A 20,227-nucleotide genomic window follows, 5' to 3' on the forward strand; every position below is an offset into this window, starting at 1 on the left:
GTGGTTTCCAATCCTGTTCTTGGACATCTACCTTCCTGTAGATTTACGCTCCAACCCTAACAAAGCACACCACATTCAACAGCTGGAGATCTCACTGAGCTGCTAATTAGTAGGATCATGTGTGCCAAATTAGGGTTGGAGTGGAAAAACTACAAAATGGTGGATCTCCTGGAACAGGGTTGGGAGTTTTATAGTCTGGGGTGGGCAGTTCCAGTTCTGAAGGGCCAGCGTGCGTGAAAGATTTTGTTTCCATCAATTAGCCTGACTAAAGGAGCTAATTGGCTGTATACCCCAACACCGGTTCACTCGTAGATTAGATCAATGCAAAACATTTCATATAGGGACACAAGAACAGTATTAGGCTGTCAGTCATGTGCTTACAGAGAAATGCAGCTAAAATGTCAGATGGTGTAAATGTTAGGGCTAATTAAGTAATTAAGGCCAGAAGTTGGCGTGAAAACCAGAAACAGATACGGCCCTCGTTGCCCACCTCTGTCCTACGTGAACACGCAACAGGTCCCAATTAACAGCAGGTGAAGGGAACAGGAAGAGAGAATTCCAAGTATTCCATACGCATGTCTGGTTTCACCTTCAAATACGCATCAAGCCTGGACCCCCATTTACGTTAGCTTTTTCAACTTCGACCTTGGAAACTAACTAGTTGGAAATAGAGAAATGGAATTCCCTACCTTTGAAAATGCCACACAATATCTGTATAACCCACAGAGTGCAATAATTATTTTTTATCGCATTTTTCTTTGTACAACCTCCGGACATGTAACAGTGTTTTCAGTTTTGCACGGTATGCAATCATCCACATCCACCGAGCGTTCCAGGATGGGATGGACGATCATCATCTTACATCCTGGTGGAAGAATTCTGCAGTTGCTAAGGCACTGAAAATGCAATCTGAAAGAAAAAAAAAATATATAAAAATAAATAAAACACACACACACACACACACACATATATATATATATATATATATACCCACTGGATTATATTTTCAACCGGATGAGTTGTGAGGAATGACATGTAGCACACTGACATGTGTTTAAAATTCAACCTTGTGCAGTAAAACAGCAGTTTCCTGGCAACAGCATCTTGGCCACACAAAGGAAATGGTGGCAGGATTGCTTGAACTGTAAATGACAAAACAAAAAGGGAAAAAAAACAAAGCTAAAAGGCTTTGTGACTACAAAATATAAAAGATCGTGTACATTTTACGCACAACGTTTTATATGCGTGTGTATTAAAATGCTAAAAATATCCCTATTAAAAGAAGCAGAGAAATAATACAGTATCGCTAGAGGGAGGTAAAAGCAGGCAATAAACATTAATAAACATCGTCAAACTACAAAAATACAAACTGCTGATGCGATATTTGGAGACGGGCCATATTGATTTTGCTATAGGCTTGTACTGCCTGCGGTAAATGCGTTTTTAGCCCTATTGGAACATCTGGTTTTAGAGCATTAGCTCCTGGGTTCTGTCTGCACGCAGGGACGGGCGCGCGTGCCTCCTAATTTGTCCATTACCCTTCTGTTGTGTTATTGACAAATATTGACTCGGCCCTCTTTTATCGCCCGCTAACTGCTCCGAAGCCTCGCCGTCTCATGCCCCCGCTCCGTTTCCTGTTATTGATCGCCACCCGCGCCAGAATGCGCTGCTCGCGCAGGTCACCCCGGCATGTTCGCAGGGCCAATTTGCGCTGGATTGCATATGGTCGTCTAAATGCGCGGGAGGCGATTGAGCGTAATGTTGTGCGAACCCAATTTTTTTTTGCTGCTGGGACACACTTCTACGTAGTGTATTTTTGTTGATTTAATTTTAAAAAAATAAATCATTTGGTGTTCTTTCTCTATTTTAGCTGCTGTTCCCTACTCCAGTACTCTGACTATCCTTAATGCTGCTATGCACATGCTCTGTTTGATAAGAGAATGTCATTGGTTGGAAGCTGACTGGAAAGAGTAAATAAAAACAAATGATTTCCCCTAGAGGTTTTCTCTTCTCCAAAATGAGCAAACATTTATTTTTCAATGTCAGACCATTTTCATGCAGTCATTTTTCAGCACCTGTAGCCAATGTCCATTACACTCATTAGAGGTCTCCAACCTGACGGTGTGTTTGTCCATTATCAAGCTTCCCTAACCTGAAGCACATTTCATTAGCATTTTTTTTTTCCAAACCCATCCCATGTCAATCAACTGTATCACAAGACTCAAACAACAAAGGTTGATATTGCAGAGCAATTAAAACATAGACTAAAACAAACATTGGCTCAATTAAAAGCCAAAAGGTCAGATATATATACGACACAGATGGATTTTTTATTTTTTTTTTCCAAAGCAATGTGAGGGTTTGTAGCCTATTATTTCCGGCCGCGAGCTCTCGTTGTCTGACCGGAAATGCGGCGCGTTGCGAGAAAGGCGGCGTGGAGGCAGGAGGGGAGCCGCTGGGCTAAAGAATTCAATCATCCCCCCCCGCGCGCGCGGCTTATGCATTTTACATGACCCGCCCGTCCTGTCCCGTCTCTCCTCGTTTTTATTTTTTATTTTATTTTTATCTTGTGCGCTGAGGAGGAGCTGACCGTTTGAGCCCCAGGAATTTAATTTAAGGTCAGCTTCCTTCGCCGGGCCTACCACAAAGAGAAAAAAAAAAAAAAAACGAGTCGCTCTTAAATTATGTCTCTGGTTCCTGCCTTTGGGAAGACCCGGTACAAAAAAATTAATCGTTTTGAAGGCACGATTAGTAAAAATCTATGCTCAGGGTATTGTTTTGTTGATGTTCAGCCTTGTAAGGGCGAATCCTATTTACAACACATTACCATGCATATATGTGTCTCTTTCTTTCTCTCTATCTGTCTCTCCATCTCTTTCCCTTTCTCTGTCTCTCACTCTCTCTCTCCGTCTCTCTCTCTTTCTCTGTTACATGTATGGAAGTGCTTGAAGACAACTCCTTCATTAATTACACAACATTAAAAAAAAACAAAAAAACATTTGATGTCCTGATCAAGGAATCGGGTTTTCTGACCAGAAAGCTTATTTGGGGGCTGCTTGCCCTACGCGTATCCCAGTGAGATACACAGTAAATTCTACCGCAGGTGATTTCACAGGACGATGATTAAATGTCATGGAGGAAACGGCAGGCACTGCAGCCAGGATAAGGCAGCAGACCATGCTGCAGAAAGACCTCGCGTATAAGAGCACGGAGCCAAAATGGCTTCTCAGATGACTGTCTATTCTGTGCTTGTGTAGTTCAGCGATTCACAGTGTGTGTTTTCTGTTGAAATATTTTAATTCTAGGATTTGATATCTTCGTACAAAGAATTAACATGTCAGTGAATTAACCTTTCTTGCTGTTAGTTATCCTGCACCTGAATTAGATCAGCTGATTGATTTTTGCTTATCCACAAATTTCCTGTTAATTTAAGCATCAACCGTTTCCCTTCCACTTTTTAATGCAATAGCTTTGTGTGCACTTCATGCAACATTATTTTAATTGCAACAAAGGCCTTGGTCTACATTAATGTGATGATGAGAACATTTTTTTAAATGCTTTTAATCATAACAATCATGGGCAATCATATTTAAGTTGCCAGGCTTATCAATTATTAAATACAATCAAACGCAGATTCACGTTAGTTTATCACTGCTACCGTAGTCAAGGGTCTTGCTACATTTTATGCTGGTGTGTTTTGATTCCAGGTGAACAGCAAAAAGCCTTTGTGGCTAGAGAATGGATGCTCACTGTCTCGCCAGTGATAATTCTGGCTTTTAAATCATTTGCTATCCTGTGTTTTCCTGCTATAGTAAAAAAAAATAAAGGATAAGAAATAGTAATCCTAAAACATTTCACCATTAAGGAGTAAGATCACAAATGTGTGATTAGAATGTTCATAACTGAACATTCCAATGCTGATGTCACAATCACTGCTGGTAATTGAAAGTAATGGAGTTCTAGGACACTGACTTAGAATTTTTAAAAGAAGTTTCAAAATATCTACTCTTTAAAGGGATGATTATGATTACAATCAGTGTAACCCCCCCCCCCCCAAGCTATGAAAAATAAATGTTGATTATTGGACTTGAGCTCATTGAATGTGAGGAGCACTCCTTAAAAGAAATCACGTCCAGGAAGGAGTGGGTGTCAAACCGGTTTGAGCGGAAGGCTTTCATTCAGAGCCACGTTGTTGTTATTTATGAAACAGAAGGCGACGCTCAAAATGTGCCCTTTTAACAGCAGACCTTCCCCGCCGCGTTCGGCACCTTCTCACCTCGCCGAGCCGTGAAAGGCATCGTATATAACGTTGTGTGAGCTGGGAGGCAGGAGGTTAGCACCAGGTTAAAAATAACTCAAATTGAGATGACCAGAAGGATGGATTTTGCATCATTCTGGTCGTGCAGAACACATAGGTTTCAATTTGTAAGACAGGTGGCAGCCACGATTGATGGTGGGAAATGGATGGATTATTAATTGTCTTCTGATTAAAACCTGGAAATTGTCCGACTGTGGATGTGCAAGACCTTGTACAATTTTATTTGAATACAACCAGAAGATAGGCAAGAGCATTACATTGGTAAATACACTCATGTACTGTATGACTTACACTGTGTGTGTGTGTGTGTGTGTGTGTGTGTGTTTGTGCGCGCATTCTGTGTTTGTGTGTGGGTGCGTATGTGCACGCATGTGTGTGTGCATGTGCATGTGTGTGTATGTGTTCAATATTTATTTGCACAATCATATTGATAGCTTCTCAGATTTATGAACAACATTATTTTATGTGACTGCTTTTTAAAAACAACATCGCCTGTGTGTTTTCTAGTTCATTCTTTCTTAATCTGTGTGAATTATAAAAACTCCATATTAATCCAGCCGACATTTTACCCAGAGAGAAATGTTGAAAGTGTTAAAGAAAGAGCATTTTCAGACCCACATTTGTACTAACAGCATTTAAAGCTCGCAGCCAGTTATTTTACTTCATAAGGCATCTGTTTCAGTCTTCAGTTAGTAATTTTCTCTCACATTGTGGATTTGATGTCAATTTTACACGTCCTATTTTAATTACAGAATGTATTAATTAAATTCTCAACCCAAATCTTTGATCCTGAGAAAAAGTATGTACATTGAATCACACCTGCCAATGGAAATGCAGTTCTCTCTCTCTCTCTCTCTCTCTCTCTCTCTCTCTCTCAGTTTAAATGGGTCTGTAGGTGAATAAAAATGCATCCTCACTATTTTAAATCAGATTCAGTTTAATAAGAGTACAAGGTAACAATGTTTTCCCTAGACGATTTGAGTGATTTGTCCTCAATTTAATTGGATGACCTATAATTGAGTAAAGCCTCTCTTCTAAACCTATAGCTATTCTCAAAACACTAAAGGATTTACAGGAATTTCCATTATTGTTCTTTTTTCTTTAAATTTTAAATCAAAGGAACAAATAACCAGAAACATTTAGTCATACATTTTTTTCGTCAGTTATTGAGTTTTTTTAGCCTACAGTCTGCTTTCATCCACGCGCTTTAAAAAAAGGTAGTCCCGACACTGGTGTCATGTTGGTTATAGATTTTCGTTTATCTAATCGATTGGAAAGCCCCAGTATAACGAATACGGTTTAGTGTTCTACAAACAACCATTTATACACCTCGATTTTACGTCGAAAGTGATTTCCATACCCCATTGTTCACAAATCTTGATGCTTTCAGCATCGTTTTCAGAATTTCTATAATAAAAAATAAAATTAAAAAATAAATCAGCACTGTTTGTATATTTGTAAACTACTTTTGAAAACAACATAATAAAACCTAAAATTAGAGTTACAATAAACCGTTTAATCGCGGCGAATTATAAACCATTTTATGATGATTGCGGAATTTTACATTCTGATATTTTAAGGGCAATACAGCGTTCAGTCCCACATTTACGTAACCTTTTCAGTAACGCCACGGCTCTCAGGATGACCCTGTTCATGGCGAGGTAAGAAATCTGAGCATTTAAGAAACCCTTCACCTCAAGCTTTAAATGGGTCCTCGAGAGAGAGAGAGAGAGAGAGAGAGAGAGAGAGAGAGAGAGAGAGAGAGAGAGAACTGTATTTTAAATGGCAGGTGTGCTTCAATGCACATAGAGAGTCAATGCACATAGAGAGAGAGAGAGAGAGAGAGAGAGTGGGGGGATAATAAAGATATTATTTTGCCCCAATTTGGAACATAATTGGTTAGTCCAGATTGTGAAAAATTACATGCAATAGTTTTGTGTGGTTATTGATATTTCAGGAGTAATAAGAGGTTGGCCAAATTTTAATACAGTTTTTGATTGTACATCTTCAATGTTTATGGAACACGTTTTAATAGTGGGAAAATTAATTTGGAATTTCTAATTGGACTCAGTTAATGTCAGTTTGTCTTTTTTTAAATATAAAAATATGGTTCCATCCCCTTAATTGAGACTTTTCAGGGGAGATGTAACAGCTACTGTATGGCAAGCTAAGGTGTGGTAAGCTACAGTTTACTCACTTTTTGTGTCTTTGGAAAACCAATCACAATAGCCTATAACTTATTTAATGTTTATTGCTTTCGGGTGCACGTCATCATGTGCGAATTATTCTTATCTATGGCAAAATAAGTAGCTATGAACGGTAACAGTGTTTGTTTACATCGTAGGATGAAATATATTCAATTTCAAAGGTGATATGTTTCAGAACCTTTAACTTTTCGGATTTAAAAAAAAATCGTCGTTAACACCGGACACTTTGTATTTATTATATTAGGCCTGTCTTCGTATAAATTTCTTGAGAAATGCCCCGCCAACGCTGTCACCTTGAAGCCCCAGAGGGCGCTAGGCGTTCTGCCAAAATCTGCATCGAAAACAATCCACACTATAATCATGCAGAAGGGTTCTAAATCTGTCTAAGGAGGCCTACTTGGTCTCACTGCGGACTAAGGCGGGGACCTACTTTTGCAATAAAAATGTCAGTGCTCTTAAATAGTTAGCTAGTAGGCTATCCGGTGTAGACACCGTATTTTCAGGAACAACAGAATCTCAAAAGGCGATCTGGACGTGAATAAGCGAGGGACCACGAAGGTGAGATCAGACTTCTTAATTCAGAGCAATGCCTGTTCTGACTTCATTGTCAAACTAAATTAACGAAATAATACAAAACAGCTGCAGGGTGTGTGCAAAGTGGCCATCGTTAACAAACAACGACATATGCTATAAGCTTCACTTTGAAAATGAAAAACTAAATGAATAAAATAAGTGAAAATTCTGTTCAACAAGCCAACTTTATGTTGCCTGATGACGTTATCGCTCTCAGCCCACTGTCGTCTCGAGTGTAAATATGAAGACTATTGCTCGATAGGCCAGTGAATGTCGTCCAGATGATTCAAGCAAATACATGATGACCAACCTTTAGAAACCACAGAGAGAGGCATCCTGTCTAGTGTAGCCTACATAGCTGTTCAATGGCAAGGCACAGCTACGGAGCCCCTCTGAGATTTAAGATTTTTGTTCTCCTGCCGCTTTCTTTCTCGCAAAGCCGTGGGATATTCCGAATTCCAAGAAGCACAACGCGGCCCTGTCCCTAATGTAGAGTATCATAGTATTTTACTAGAAAATTTTACCTTGGGCTTAGGTTTGCCTTTTGTTGCGTAGGCTCCGCAAACATTACATACAATATACACCTTAACCATATACTGGGTAATTAAGCGTTTAGAATAGCCTATGGGGTGATATAGGATATGCCCACGCCAAACATGCCAATGCTATTTATTTTACATGCAACATTAAATAACGGGTTCCTTAAGATGCATGTGACGTGTTCACATATAAAGAGATAACACTAATGCTTAATGGTTTTCTACAGAAAGAATTGTAGCGTCGGTCATTTCCAATGATAGGCAATACTTTCTAAATACATTACAGATTGTATCTGGAACAAAGATTAATCCGTGCTCTGTGGCAGATGTCGGTTTTATAGGCCTATGGTACCTATTTTAATCTAAAGTACGCTATTCACTGTAGAATACCATCGTTTTGAACATAATTGCCTTTATTGTTGTCCCACAAACACTGTGTCTTTTATTTCCATGTAATTATTGCAATTAAAATATATAGCCTAAAAATACACATACATTGCAATGCTGTCTATTAACATTACATTAATGTTTCAATGTTGAATCAGGCTCGACGATTTCAAATATTAAATTATAATGACCCCACTGCAGTAGAACTATTCCGAACTGAAAATAATTATTATTTGTGCATAATAATTTATGGGATCTATCACGAGTTTCGTTTGCCTATTAGAGTCTGTTTATCTTTAATATTTTTTGCGTTGGCTACCACGTCAGGAAATCTTTGTTGCATACCAGCGCATTGTGCTGTAGCCTACGCTTTAGGCTACGGCTTTTATCGCATTTTTTACCGCTGTATGTCGGGGCGTAAAGCTCTCCACTCCGAAAAGGCTCGTCATCAAAGATGCTGAAAATGTTGATCACCTCGTTAATTGCCCCCCCCCCCCCCCTCTCATTCTCTCTCCCTCTCTCTCTCGCTGTCTCCCTCTCTCTCCCTCTCTCTCTCTCCCTCTATCATTCCCAGAGTGCATATCGGGAATAGACACACAAAGACATGCGCACTCTACTTAATCAGCCATCTTTTAAAAACAGGAGTAAAACGATAATAATTAGCGGAATGAAGACACATTGGATATGCTTTCCCTGTCCTCTTCAAAATCCTCCACAACCTTAACTGTACTGCAGCGGTGGACGCGTTTTCATTAACGAGCAAGAAGGATCATTTCACGTCTCTATAAACTATTTTTTTGTCTTATGAAAGTTGAAGGATTATTTTTTTATGATTATTTGTATTTTCCCTTTCTTGTGGTTAACTTTGGTGACGATTGGATGCGACCTGCTACAAGTAACAATATCAAGGAAGGAGACAAAGAAAACTGCGTGGGGTTAGAAAGTAAGTTTTTCTCCCGCTCTTTCTCTATTTCAACTTTATCGAGCAGTTCGTGTTAAATTTAGGTCGAGTATTGATTTTCTTTCTAAATTGAACCAGCTCAATCTTTTATATTCCACTCTCTACAGATTACAGTTGTTCAATTCGATTTTTACGATAGTGTCTTCAAAACGTGTATTAGTTTGTTTACTCAAGGGCTTTCCTCTGGTTTCGGGGTCTGGGAACTGTCAGTATAGACAGATAGGCTGCCAAACGAGGAACAGCGGCATCATTGCCTAAACCCCTGTAAAACTAGCTGGTTGAGTTTATTCCGTCTTCTATGGGGTTCGCTGATAGTGTTACCAACGAGAACACTTGGCTATCGCATTCTTCGCGTCGAATAAGAATATCGAAAATTACCTGACAGGTCGGATGTCACATGCATGTGGATTTTGGTTGTTTTCTTGGAGGAAGAGTTCGGCCCGTGTGTAAATCCGAACCCACAGAAGTAGTCTGCATGAACGAACCCATTCAGACCAAAATAGCAACGGATTCGTTTGAGTGTAGATGGGAACGCTATAGTTACATCTGTCTTTACATTTTAGCCTAAACGTGTATATTTGCAGAACATTTTGACGCTAAAAGGCGCTCAAGATGTAGGCTATACACAGCGAAGGATTATTATTATTATTATTATTATTATTGAGTCCCACCTTGTTTCATGCATTGGTAAATATTGACCCTTATACTATAGTTTAAGTTCTGATGTGATGTTTTGATGTTATGTTTAATTGTAGAATGATCATATGTGTCAACAGCAAAGGGAAAAGTAGTTCCTCCCTTTACGGTGATTGGCATGACTGTGTTACCGAAAAAGGAGTTCGGACGATGGAATACGGCCCTGACCTCTAGCATGTCTTGTCCAGCAAGCAGAACAGGCCGAGTCCCAGATCGGGAATTGTACAGAGCAGTAGCAGCAGCAGCAAAATTGATTTGTTAAGAGTAGGCTACTGCGTTGCAGAAGAACTTTAATCAGAACGTTCAGTTGTTTTGCATTTCGTCAGAGCAACGCTGTCTTTCTCCCCCAGGTGTTCATCAGTGTAAATTATTTGCTATTTTCTTTTTTTTTTTTTTGCTTGGTGATAGTTATTTGAGGACGCCCATTTGTTTTATGCTGTTCGGATGAGACGTGGGATACAGGGGACGACCTGTTTTTATTGTTGGTTGGCTGATACAAAGAGGAAGAGACATGGCTCAGATTGCGAAGAGACAATAGTTCACATCGATCGTTTGCCTTGAGAGAGGAGAAAAAAAAACATAACACTGGTCAAACAGCAACCGGGGTACGTAACTGCATAGCTTTCTTTGATTACCAGCGCTCATTGTCACATACCCGAACATCCATAGATTCCTCTTTATTCAAAAGTCAACATTTTTCCCTGTACACTAACTTCAAATGAACCGCAGTCTTCGCGTGTGCGATAGCCTACATTTTTATTTTTTAAACGTAATACTAATAACCGTTTTTTTAAACTTTATAATTCTATGACCTACATTATCGTATCGATTATTGGCTATTGGAGACGAATGTTGGCATCACGTGGACTTTTCACTGTAAACATAATAATAATAATAAAAATAATAACAAATAATAATAATAATGACAAATAGTAATGTGTAATAACGAATACTGTGCTGTTTATGGAGTTGTATAATCTCATTAGTTTTTCTCTGTTTTCTGTACATTGTGTGTGTTTTGTAGTCATTCTGGTTTCAAGATTATAATTTTATTTTTTTTCTGTTTTACCACATTATTGCACAATTAATAAGCTTACTAGCCTTCTAAATTTTGGCATCTATTTGTGTTATACCTAATGTGCTTCTGGAGGTGTGTATTCATAGGCCAGGTATGCTACTTTGCAAAACATTATAACGTATTGGGATTAGACTGTTGACACTTGCATAGATCTACTAGCAAACACTCAGACAGCTGCAGTATTGCAAGAAATGGTCTCAATCGAATGTTTTGACCTATTATGTATTCATTGTTATTAAACTGTCAAATTCAGAAATTATAAATGGTGTGTAATATTACATTTTTCATACAAAAAAATAAATAGAAATAAAAGAATTATATGAATATGTGCAGCATCAGGGTCGTTGTGGTCCCACGCCACCAATGTGGATTTCGCCACACGTATGTGTGAGGAAAGGGTTCGTGTTATCATGAATCCGTGTGAGGTTATACGTATTAAACGGTGAGGAAAGATGTGGCGAATGTTAGCGAAAAGCGGTGTGTGTGCAGCACATGCTCCACAGTGTCTCCCAGGTTCGTGAAAAAGCCCATCCTGTGCCATTCCAATGTTGCCCTTTTCCCCAGAATGACATTTATGTGCGAATCAATATTTCAGGTCTTAAAAATTTCCCTTTCGTTCGCTTCTTTTATGGTTTCTACTTCGGTGGGCTGAAAGTCTCGTCTCGACGAGGCGGAATCTCTCCGACCCCCTCTTCCCCACGGAGAGAGGCCTATAATGTGCCTTTTGGACCATCTGAATAATTTGCATGCAGCGTCCCAGGGTTGGAAATAGATCTGCAGACATTGCGAGACTCTAAGAACCTTAACTCATGCAAAAAAAAAAAAAAGGGAAAGATTTCTCAATTATTTTGAATTGTTTTACCTTATTTTCACGTATTATATTGAGCTTGGATTAAAAAAAAAAAAAAAAAAACAATGCCCATAACTGCGTGAAATTAGTTAAGATAGAGGGTGCCACAGGGAGATGAAATAGGCCTAGTCGCTGTCTTCCTTTGCTTATTTTCCTAACCCCAGTAGAAACAGTAGGCTATTTCATATTTGATTTATTCTATAGCCCCCCTACCATTAGGCCAACCTATGCACAGATGTGTACAGTGCTCGTGTGAGAGAACATTCTGTTTTTCCATTCTGTGTGAAATGTTCCACCCCAGAGCATAGAACGGGATCTCTTATTTGCTCTTGCAAAAATAAATACCTGTGAGTAGAAGGCGAAAGACCTTTTAATCGTGGACCAGCTGTTTGCTTGCGCTAAAGATTCCTGTCCGTTTCGGTTTAACGCTATTAATGCCACATGTTTCCAAGGTTATTGTTGTTTCTGTCGTTTCTCTTCTGCGTTATTGTCTTTCAGTCTGAGGCTGCCTCTGTAAATGGATATGAAATCCTGATTAAATAAACGCGCTTATTTGTTTTCCTGCGACTGTGTTGTACTCTTGCAGCGGCGTAATCGTGATGAGCGGTGATTAGTCCTGCTTAACCGTCATTTGCGTTCATTAAGGCAGATCATGTGCGGGGCAGATGCCTGCTCTGCGTGTTCGGCAGAGTGGCTATCAGCTGGCCGTCCCGAGCCACTGAAGGAATGTTCCCGCCTTTGTTGAGGACCGGGGTGCGTTTATTTTGACATCGTTTAGGGCTACGGTGCGGTTTTCTGGCCCCGAGTGGTCGCGGGGGAACAGATGAAGGGTTGGGCCTCCCCCCCCCGGCGTGGCGCTGGGCTGAACGGTTTGACTCGTAGCCGGACTCCGCTAGCGCCGACCGGCCCGCCTGGAGACGGCGCGCGGGCGACGCGCAACTGGGCCACAGCGACGTCCATGGAGGGAGGGCTTCGGTGTTTACGGGTTCGCCCGCCCCAGCCCCGCAGGGGCGGTTCCCGTAGCCGGCGAATCGGGGCGACTGCGGTCTGCCTGCGTCAGCTGCGCGTGAGCTCGCGCAGCTGGATCGGGACTGCGCAGCCGGAGGCCGCAGGAAACGCGCGTCGGTCTGAAACGCCCCGAGTTGACGGAGGACATTGCACTGACAGGCCTGGGCAGCAACTATGGCCGCCAAATTCTAAATTGCGAGGAGAAGTAAACTAAAGCGGAAAAAAAAAGAACATGGTTTTATATAAACTCTGCTGGAGCATATTTTAAATCCATAATTTGCGGTTGGTTGTACCAAGGCTGGTGTAAATCAGTCCGGTGCAGGGCCGCCGTTCCAGTGTTGGCGATGCTACGTGCAGCTAAATCCAGGGTGGATGGGGGGGGGGGGGGAGGGTGAGGGTGGAACAAGTTTTTGAAGTCTAATCTGGAGGCTGAAGCGGAACAGTCGAGCTTTGATTGCGTACACGTGTTAAACGAGGAGGCGAAAGTTCTGTTCAGAGACGAGCCGTGGGCGGTCCCTAAGCGGACCTCGGGGGGGCTGTGGTTGCGCTCTACCCCGGGGGAGGCCCCCGCCGACTTCGCTGTCGCGCGAAGGGGTTAAAGATCTTGGATGGGCTCCAAAAACCAACCTCCGAAGGCGCTCCAAAGGAACGAGCCCCCCCCCCGCGCGTAATTAAGTCCTTAATTGTTATTAGCATATGCAAAAAAAAAATCTTTCGACCCCGGGCGTCTGGCTCTGCTACGCGGAGATCAGCCGGGGACAAACCGCGCCATTGTCCCGGCCTCTGATAATGGATATCACGGGTCGGCTCGCGGGGAAAGACGTCGCCCGATTGTCGGCGGAGTTCGCGCCATAGCGACTTTTCATTAGTCTCTCTGGCGATCTGGTTGATTGTGCCGGCTAATGAGCCGAAGCTGTGTTTGTGTTCCCGGTGAATGCGCGGTAATTCACTTCGGGGTGAAACTTGTTTGTAAGCTTCTTTGTGTAATGATTTGCGTGGGAGCCGTTTATTTGCATAGCGTTTTCCATGAGATCTCATTATGCTTGCTGTACGGCTATTGGTGGCTTTTTTTTTTGGAGACCGATTGCTTCAATCCAATCCAGTTCTTAGACCCGAAAAAGTGCATTGCAGCAGTTCTGGGCATCTTTGGTTAGCCTCAGCATAACCAACAGTTACGTACATTAACATTTTTTTTCATTTGTCATGCACAGGAAACACATAATATAGCGATAATGTGTTATAACAATAATGTATTGTGTTAATGAGAGGGAAGTGAATTACACTGGTTGTCTTTCTGCGATATTAAATGACTGTTGGGGAATTTGCAGAATCCCTTATCTGTTGCCACCATTTTAGAATCGGTCTGTGCGCCTGTTCTCAACTGAAACTCATAGCTCCAAAACTTTGCCTGCCTAACAGTGTATTGTCACTCTTTATCGGCAAACGAATGTAATGTAGGCCACATTTGCATTTCTGACCGCAGAGTGCAGATTAGCCATTTCCTTGGATATATACTTTCGGGAAATGTTTGATTATCCAGGTGAAGCAAAGGCTTGGCAGGTTCTGCCCTTAACCAGTGGGCTATTATGTCTGTAAGGCCGTAGGTATTTCCATTTCTCCCTGGCTAATGCCTGCTCTCTTGCTTGCATAAGCACATATGGTGTCGGGATCTGCGTTGTGAACATGTAAACAAAGATGGGGCTCGGATTGTGAGTCAGACGAAGTACAGAGGTTCACTGTCTTGTTCTTTTTTTTTTTTTTCCAGTGGTGCAGATGCTATCGCTAATGTTCTCTGTAATACGGCACACTAGTTGTTAGCCATTGTCCATTACATGAGTAAATAAGGACTGCCAACTGAAAGTAAATGTGACTTTTGTGCATTTCCTTAAAATTCAACAACCTTTGCTTTGTTATTGGTAGGATTTAGAATTTTTGTCTGTTTTGCTTTTGAGAAAGACTAGATAGCCACTCTGTATTTTATATGACTTAAGAACTACTAGACATTTATTCAATCGACTAAAGGTCATTTAATGGATTTTAATCAGTGTTCAAGTTCCTTCCTGACCTAATTAGACATAGTATCTTTGGATTCATTGTTTCTCCAAAAAAAAAAAAAATCATAAAATGTTTACAGTTATGATTATGAATAGTTTGGCAGGCCAGCTGAATGTGGGCAGCAGGCTTTGTTGAACAGCTGGGTAATGTGGTAAGAATCACCTGGAAGACAGCATGAGTCAAAATATACAAATCTTCTACTTCTGGATGACTTCTTTTGACTTCTTGATGTCAGACAACAGTCTGATGTTAAAATGCATATTAATCCTTGTGTTCATTCTGTTTACTTACTAGCACTTGTGAAACTGTTAGCCTGGGTCAAATATAGCCTACATCAGTCAGGACAGGCACTGTGCAGACGTATAGAGCTAGCAATTGAATGGCCATAGCGTGGCGATGTATGGATTTAGGGATGTTAAAATGCACATTACTACTAAATTGTTAAATGGATTATGTTTAGGCCAGTAGTTTAAAGAATTAGAGCATAACAATTAGAAGTGAACTAGCTGTGCAGCCAGAGGAACACAGATGCTTTTAGTAAATTCAAAAAGAGACACTATTCTTTGAATTAAAATACAGGTATAGTTACCAAAACTAATTGAGTTATGGTTGTTCTTGCGGAGAACAGAAACGGTCTCCCATAAATTATATAGTCTGTCCAATATCAGTCAAATAACTTCACGTAATCATATTCACCATGTGCTGATAGCCACTAGCTTTGTTTGCATGATTCCCTTAGCAAACACAAGTGGAGTAATATTTTCAAATTCTTTCAAAATATTCATATTTCTGCTTTACAGAGTTCCTGCTTTGCATTTCTTGAGAGAATTGGCTGCATGACAGCCATTTCTGACCTTGCTGTAACGCAGTGCATGGGGTAAATGGGATATTTATGCATAACAGTGCAGTTTCTTGAACACGATCTCACCAGGTCACACAACACCACTGCAGTAAAAGCTACAGCTTCTTTTTCCTTTTTCCCATTTTTCCCCTCTTTTATTTGCTCCAAATTAAACTCACAGCCCTAAGTATTACATATTATCTCTTTCTCTCTCCTATACCTCCTGTTCAAATTCAATTTTTACGCAGGCTCACTGTAAGTATGGCTTACTTCCTGTACACCTCCAACTTTAAGATTGAGGAGACTTCTCCTCTTTGTCGTGACACGAGTTTAAAGTTTGCGGTGGGGGTCGTCACATGCTCGTAAGACACGTCGGTGGATTTCATCACTGCTCTTTAGGCCGATTAACGTGGTTTAATTGTCTGGACGTGGGCTGCCCTTTGTGTGCACGGTCCATTTCCAATCAGCTGCAATTAACGCTCGAGTGTTTCCAGATTTCTTTCAAAAAGAGAAGCGCGCATCTTTTAACAGAACGGCACGTTCTATTACGATGATGTAGGCCTACCCTAGTCACTGGTTAAAATGTTTAAGCTGGAAGACTGAAAAAGAGCATCCCTATTTTTGTTTTTTTGGCTTGTCTTTGTTATTTTTTAAATTTCTTCTACCTTGTGGTTCATCGGATAGTTGGTAAATGGTTCTTTCAATATGAAAAGGCTAGATTTGTCCTTTCATCCACATCAGTTTGGGGCTTCCCCTGAAATTATGGCAGTGAATTTTGAACTTGACAAAAAAGCTGTTCTGTTTCTCATAAGGGCATCTGTGGTTCTTGGGAAGTAGCCTAAATCATAAAATCTTGAATCCATTTTCAGAAAATAAATTTATTCAACAGAATAAATTCTGGTGCTATCTCTCCTGAACCAGCCTTGGCTATACCTGTGTTGTCCTTTCAAAATGTCAACCATGATACATATTTTACAGAAATATTTTTGTTTTTATTTTTCTTCCGTATTTGTTTTGATTTAGGAGAAGGTCACACTTTAGTTTGGGAACATTTCACTGTATGAAAGTAATCTATACCTCACAGTGTCTACATTTAGTACGGTATTTTTCTAAAATGGCCACTTAAAAAGCAGAAAGCAGAGTAATAGAGCAGATATTTGTCGTGTCACTGACAGGTGCATTGTTTATGTGGGTTTTTTAAATGGGTTGCTCTATATTTACTGCCTACTCGCTATTGGTTTCTAAACTAAAAGTAAGCCATTCTATATTTATATCATAGAACGGTAATTAAGTCTGTCCCTGATAGGTACAGAGGGTCTGTAATGTTTCCTCATAAGTTCTGTACAAATGAACAACTCCAATTAGACCTGCAGTGGCCTGGATAAGATATACTGTAGTCTTTGGCATCCTTTGCCTCTGCCTCATTGATATGTAGAGGATTCGGTGTCGAGGACAAAGAACTGAAACCTCTTATCACTCGTGTATGTGTGTGTGTGTGTGTTTGTGTGTGTTCAACTTGCAATCAAAGTCGTCCTTTTTTAGAGCCTTATAGGAAACATCAACAAATCCGTCTTTCCCTAAAACCTCTTCCATTTTGCATCTCGTAAGTAAACGGGAAGACTGAGAGGTTAAAAAAAAAAAAAAAAAAGAACACTGCAAAATGCCTTTTTTAGGCTTCCTTCTTGGAAACCCAGACGCTGTCAAAAATAGCATTCCATTCGCGTTACACCCCCTCCTCCACTGAGAAGATCTAATCCTTTTTAAACGCTTCACAGCGTCTTCATGGTCCATTGAAATGGGCTGGGTCAGGATCACTAAAGGAAGCAGCATCTTTTTATAAATGGGGGCGATCTGAACCCAGTATTCAGACGACATTGTTTTTTCTCATACTTACAGCTGTGTCCTGTGCGTGTATATTTATATACAGTGTGCACACATGCTCATATTGTATATATCTATGTATAATTTATAGAATAGACTTAAATGTTATTGTGACTGTAAATGTAGTGTAGTGTGCTCTTAAATATAAGCACTGAGGTGGTGAAGCATGGCATGTGTTAATACCATTTCTCCTACTGTATTTTTATATAGGATCCTTATAGGTGGGATGAGATGAGATCTCTGCAAAGCCATTACCATGGAAACTGGTGACTCCTCTTCCTCCCCGAGGCAAGATGATAGGCGGGACGTGCAGGAGCCATGCGAGACGCTGCTCCTCGGCGAGGTTTCGGAGAGAGGCGCGGGGGAGGGGTCCTTCAGTGAAGACGACCCCACCGACGGCGGCCTGAAAATGGACGCGGGCCAGAGAGAGGCCGCGGCGCGACCGAGCGCAATGACTACGCCTGCCACAGGGGGCGCTTCAGCGGACGGGATCCCGTGTAAGGAATGCGGGGTTTCCTTCGCCAGCTTGCAGGCGTATATGGAGCACCGCTGCCCGAATGGCCGCCGGGTGCCTCCGCAGGGCGGCGTCGGGAGCGAGGTCAGCGACCAGGAAGACAGCGACGTGGAAGCCCTCGAAGGAGAGATCGTGTACCAGCCCAATGGGTCAGCTTTCATTATCAAGGAGCCCGGAGAAAGTGTCCAGAACTCCCCCCTTGGAGTGCACGCCCTCTTTTCCCCGTCGGGCCTTCTCAACCGCCAAACTCCCGTGCCCTTTTTCCCCCAGGTCATCAACACCTTCCACATCGCCTCCTCTCTCGGGAGACAGTTGGCGGCTGATCCGACATCCCCGAATACCTCATCGCTGGCGGGCGTCGGCCCGGTGTTGCACAGCTTCCGCGTCTACGATCTCCGACACGAGGGCGACGGAGACAGTCGGACCGGCGACGGCGGCTCCAAAAACTCCTGCGTATCCAAAGATGCCCCTAACGGGTTGGACCTGTCCAGATTCGATGGCTTGGTGAAGGATGGCAAGAACAAGCCGGTCCTGATGTGTTTCTTGTGCAGGATGTCCTTCGGCTACGTCAGGTCCTTCGTGAACCACGCCGTCCAGGACCATCGGATGTCCCTCAACAAGGAGGAGCAGAAGGTCCTGGCCAATAAGCACGTCTCTGCGATCATACAAGGGATCGGTCAGGACAGGGAACCCTTAATAAGCTTTCTGGAACCAAAAAAACCCCTCTGTCTCTCCCCGTTTTTTTCTGCTTCTGATCCCGCGCGTCTGGATCCTAGCTTGCGTGTCTTATGGGGCGCCCTTCAGGCGGAGAGAGGTGCCTCCCTGCACGCTGGCTTCCCCTCTGTTCAGGGGACCGCGGGTTCCGCATCTCCAGAAGAAGAGTCAGCGATGCCAAAGGCTGAAGTGAACTTGCAGGCCCCGTTGCCTTTGGTTACCGCCCTGCCCCACGGCTACCAGTTGTCCGGCACGGCGGGCAAGTCCCCCGATGTCAACAGACCCGGGAAAAGGGACGACGGCGACGCAGCTGCGTTCTCGCACGTCCCGTGCTCCATAAAAAGCGAACCCGGGGAGACGCTGACTGACACCGAGGACGACGGCGGAATGTATTACAGCGAGAGCGAGGAGGATGCCGACGATCCCATTGGCAGACGTGCGGAATTTGCCGCCGCCGACGACCTCGCTCTCTCCAACCAAAGCGCTTCTCTTTTACCGTCCGACTTTTCGAAAGCCGAGGTGAAGGAGAGCCTCCGTTTCTCTGCGACTCTGTCTGCCGGTAGAGAGATGACCGAGCAGGCAGCTGCCCCAAGGGACCAGAACAGTGGCGCCGATGGCCAAAGTGGAAGTGAAAAGGAGCGCAAGGGTCGAGAAGACGCCGCACCTCCGTCGTTGGACGAGCGGAGAGGGAGCGTCAGCAGCCCTGTCCCGCTTCTCCACCAGGCTTCCGGCAGGCCGAGTACAACGCTAGACAACGCCGGCACAGGGCGAGCATCTCCCGGCAGGGATATCAAGTACCCCAAATGCGACCCCGACTTGGCGTCATCCCACTCTCTGAGTGATCACGCGGTCGCTTTCCAGTCTGGGATTCCGTGCAAGGCTCTGAAGTGCCCCATGTGCAATTGGCATTACAAGTACCAGCAGAGCCTGGATGCCCACGTGAAGGAGAAGCACCCCGAGATGGGCAGCTCCTGCCCCTACTGCGGGACGGGCCAGCCCCATCCTCGACTGTCCCGCGGAGAGAGCCACACCTGTGGCTACAAGCCCTTCCACTGCGAGGTGTGCAACTATTCCACGACGACGAAAGGCAACCTCACCATCCACATGCAGTCGGACAGGCACCTGACCAACGTCCAGGTGCTCCAAAACGGCGGTGTGGAGATGGTGGATGCCCGCCCGACCCACTCCGCGCCCATTTCCGGGGTCGGCGGGAGGGTACCCTCCCCGAACAAACCCAAACAGAGGTCGAGCTGGCGCTGCGAGGTGTGCGACTACGAGACGAGCGTGGCTCACAACCTGAGAATCCACATGACCAGTGAGAAGCACGTCCACAATATCATGCTCCTGCAGCAGACCTTGAAGCAAATCCGAGGAGGCCTGCAGCCGGGCGTGGTGCCGGCCGAGGCCCAGCTCTACCAGTATTACCTGGCCCAGAACATGGGCCTGCCAGGCCTGAAGCTGGAGAGTCCTGCCGATTTATCGCACATGATGGTCAACCCCTTCCAGTTCAGTCCCTTTACATCCGCGGGGTTGATCCCAGGACTGGGTAAGCAACCTTATTTCTTTTAATACTTGAGTAAAAAAAAAAAAATATTGAATTCCCAA

At 43.1% G+C, this 20,227-nt stretch overlaps 1 protein-coding gene across 2 annotated transcripts in view; it reads left to right on the forward strand.

Moving 5' to 3' along the window:
• Nucleotides 1–8,639: 8,639 nt before the first annotated feature.
• The window catches only part of LOC135260694 (zinc finger homeobox protein 4-like), a 55,252-nt gene continuing 43,664 nt past the window's right edge, over nt 8,640–20,227 (forward strand). Inside the window, exons 1-2 of one of the 2 annotated variants that reach the window (XM_064346127.1) lie at nt 8,640–8,967; nt 17,605–20,168. In XM_064346127.1, coding sequence (XP_064202197.1) covers nt 17,651–20,168 — 2,518 coding nt within the window. In that variant the 5' untranslated portion in view covers nt 8,640–8,967; nt 17,605–17,650. Of the gene's footprint in view, nt 8,968–9,527; nt 10,287–17,604; nt 20,169–20,227 lie in introns of those variants that run through there. The other variant, XM_064346128.1, reaches the window with a different exon arrangement.

This window comes from Anguilla rostrata, chromosome 8, assembly GCF_018555375.3.
Source record: "Anguilla rostrata isolate EN2019 chromosome 8, ASM1855537v3, whole genome shotgun sequence".
Taxonomy (NCBI): Eukaryota; Metazoa; Chordata; class Actinopteri; order Anguilliformes; family Anguillidae; genus Anguilla; species Anguilla rostrata.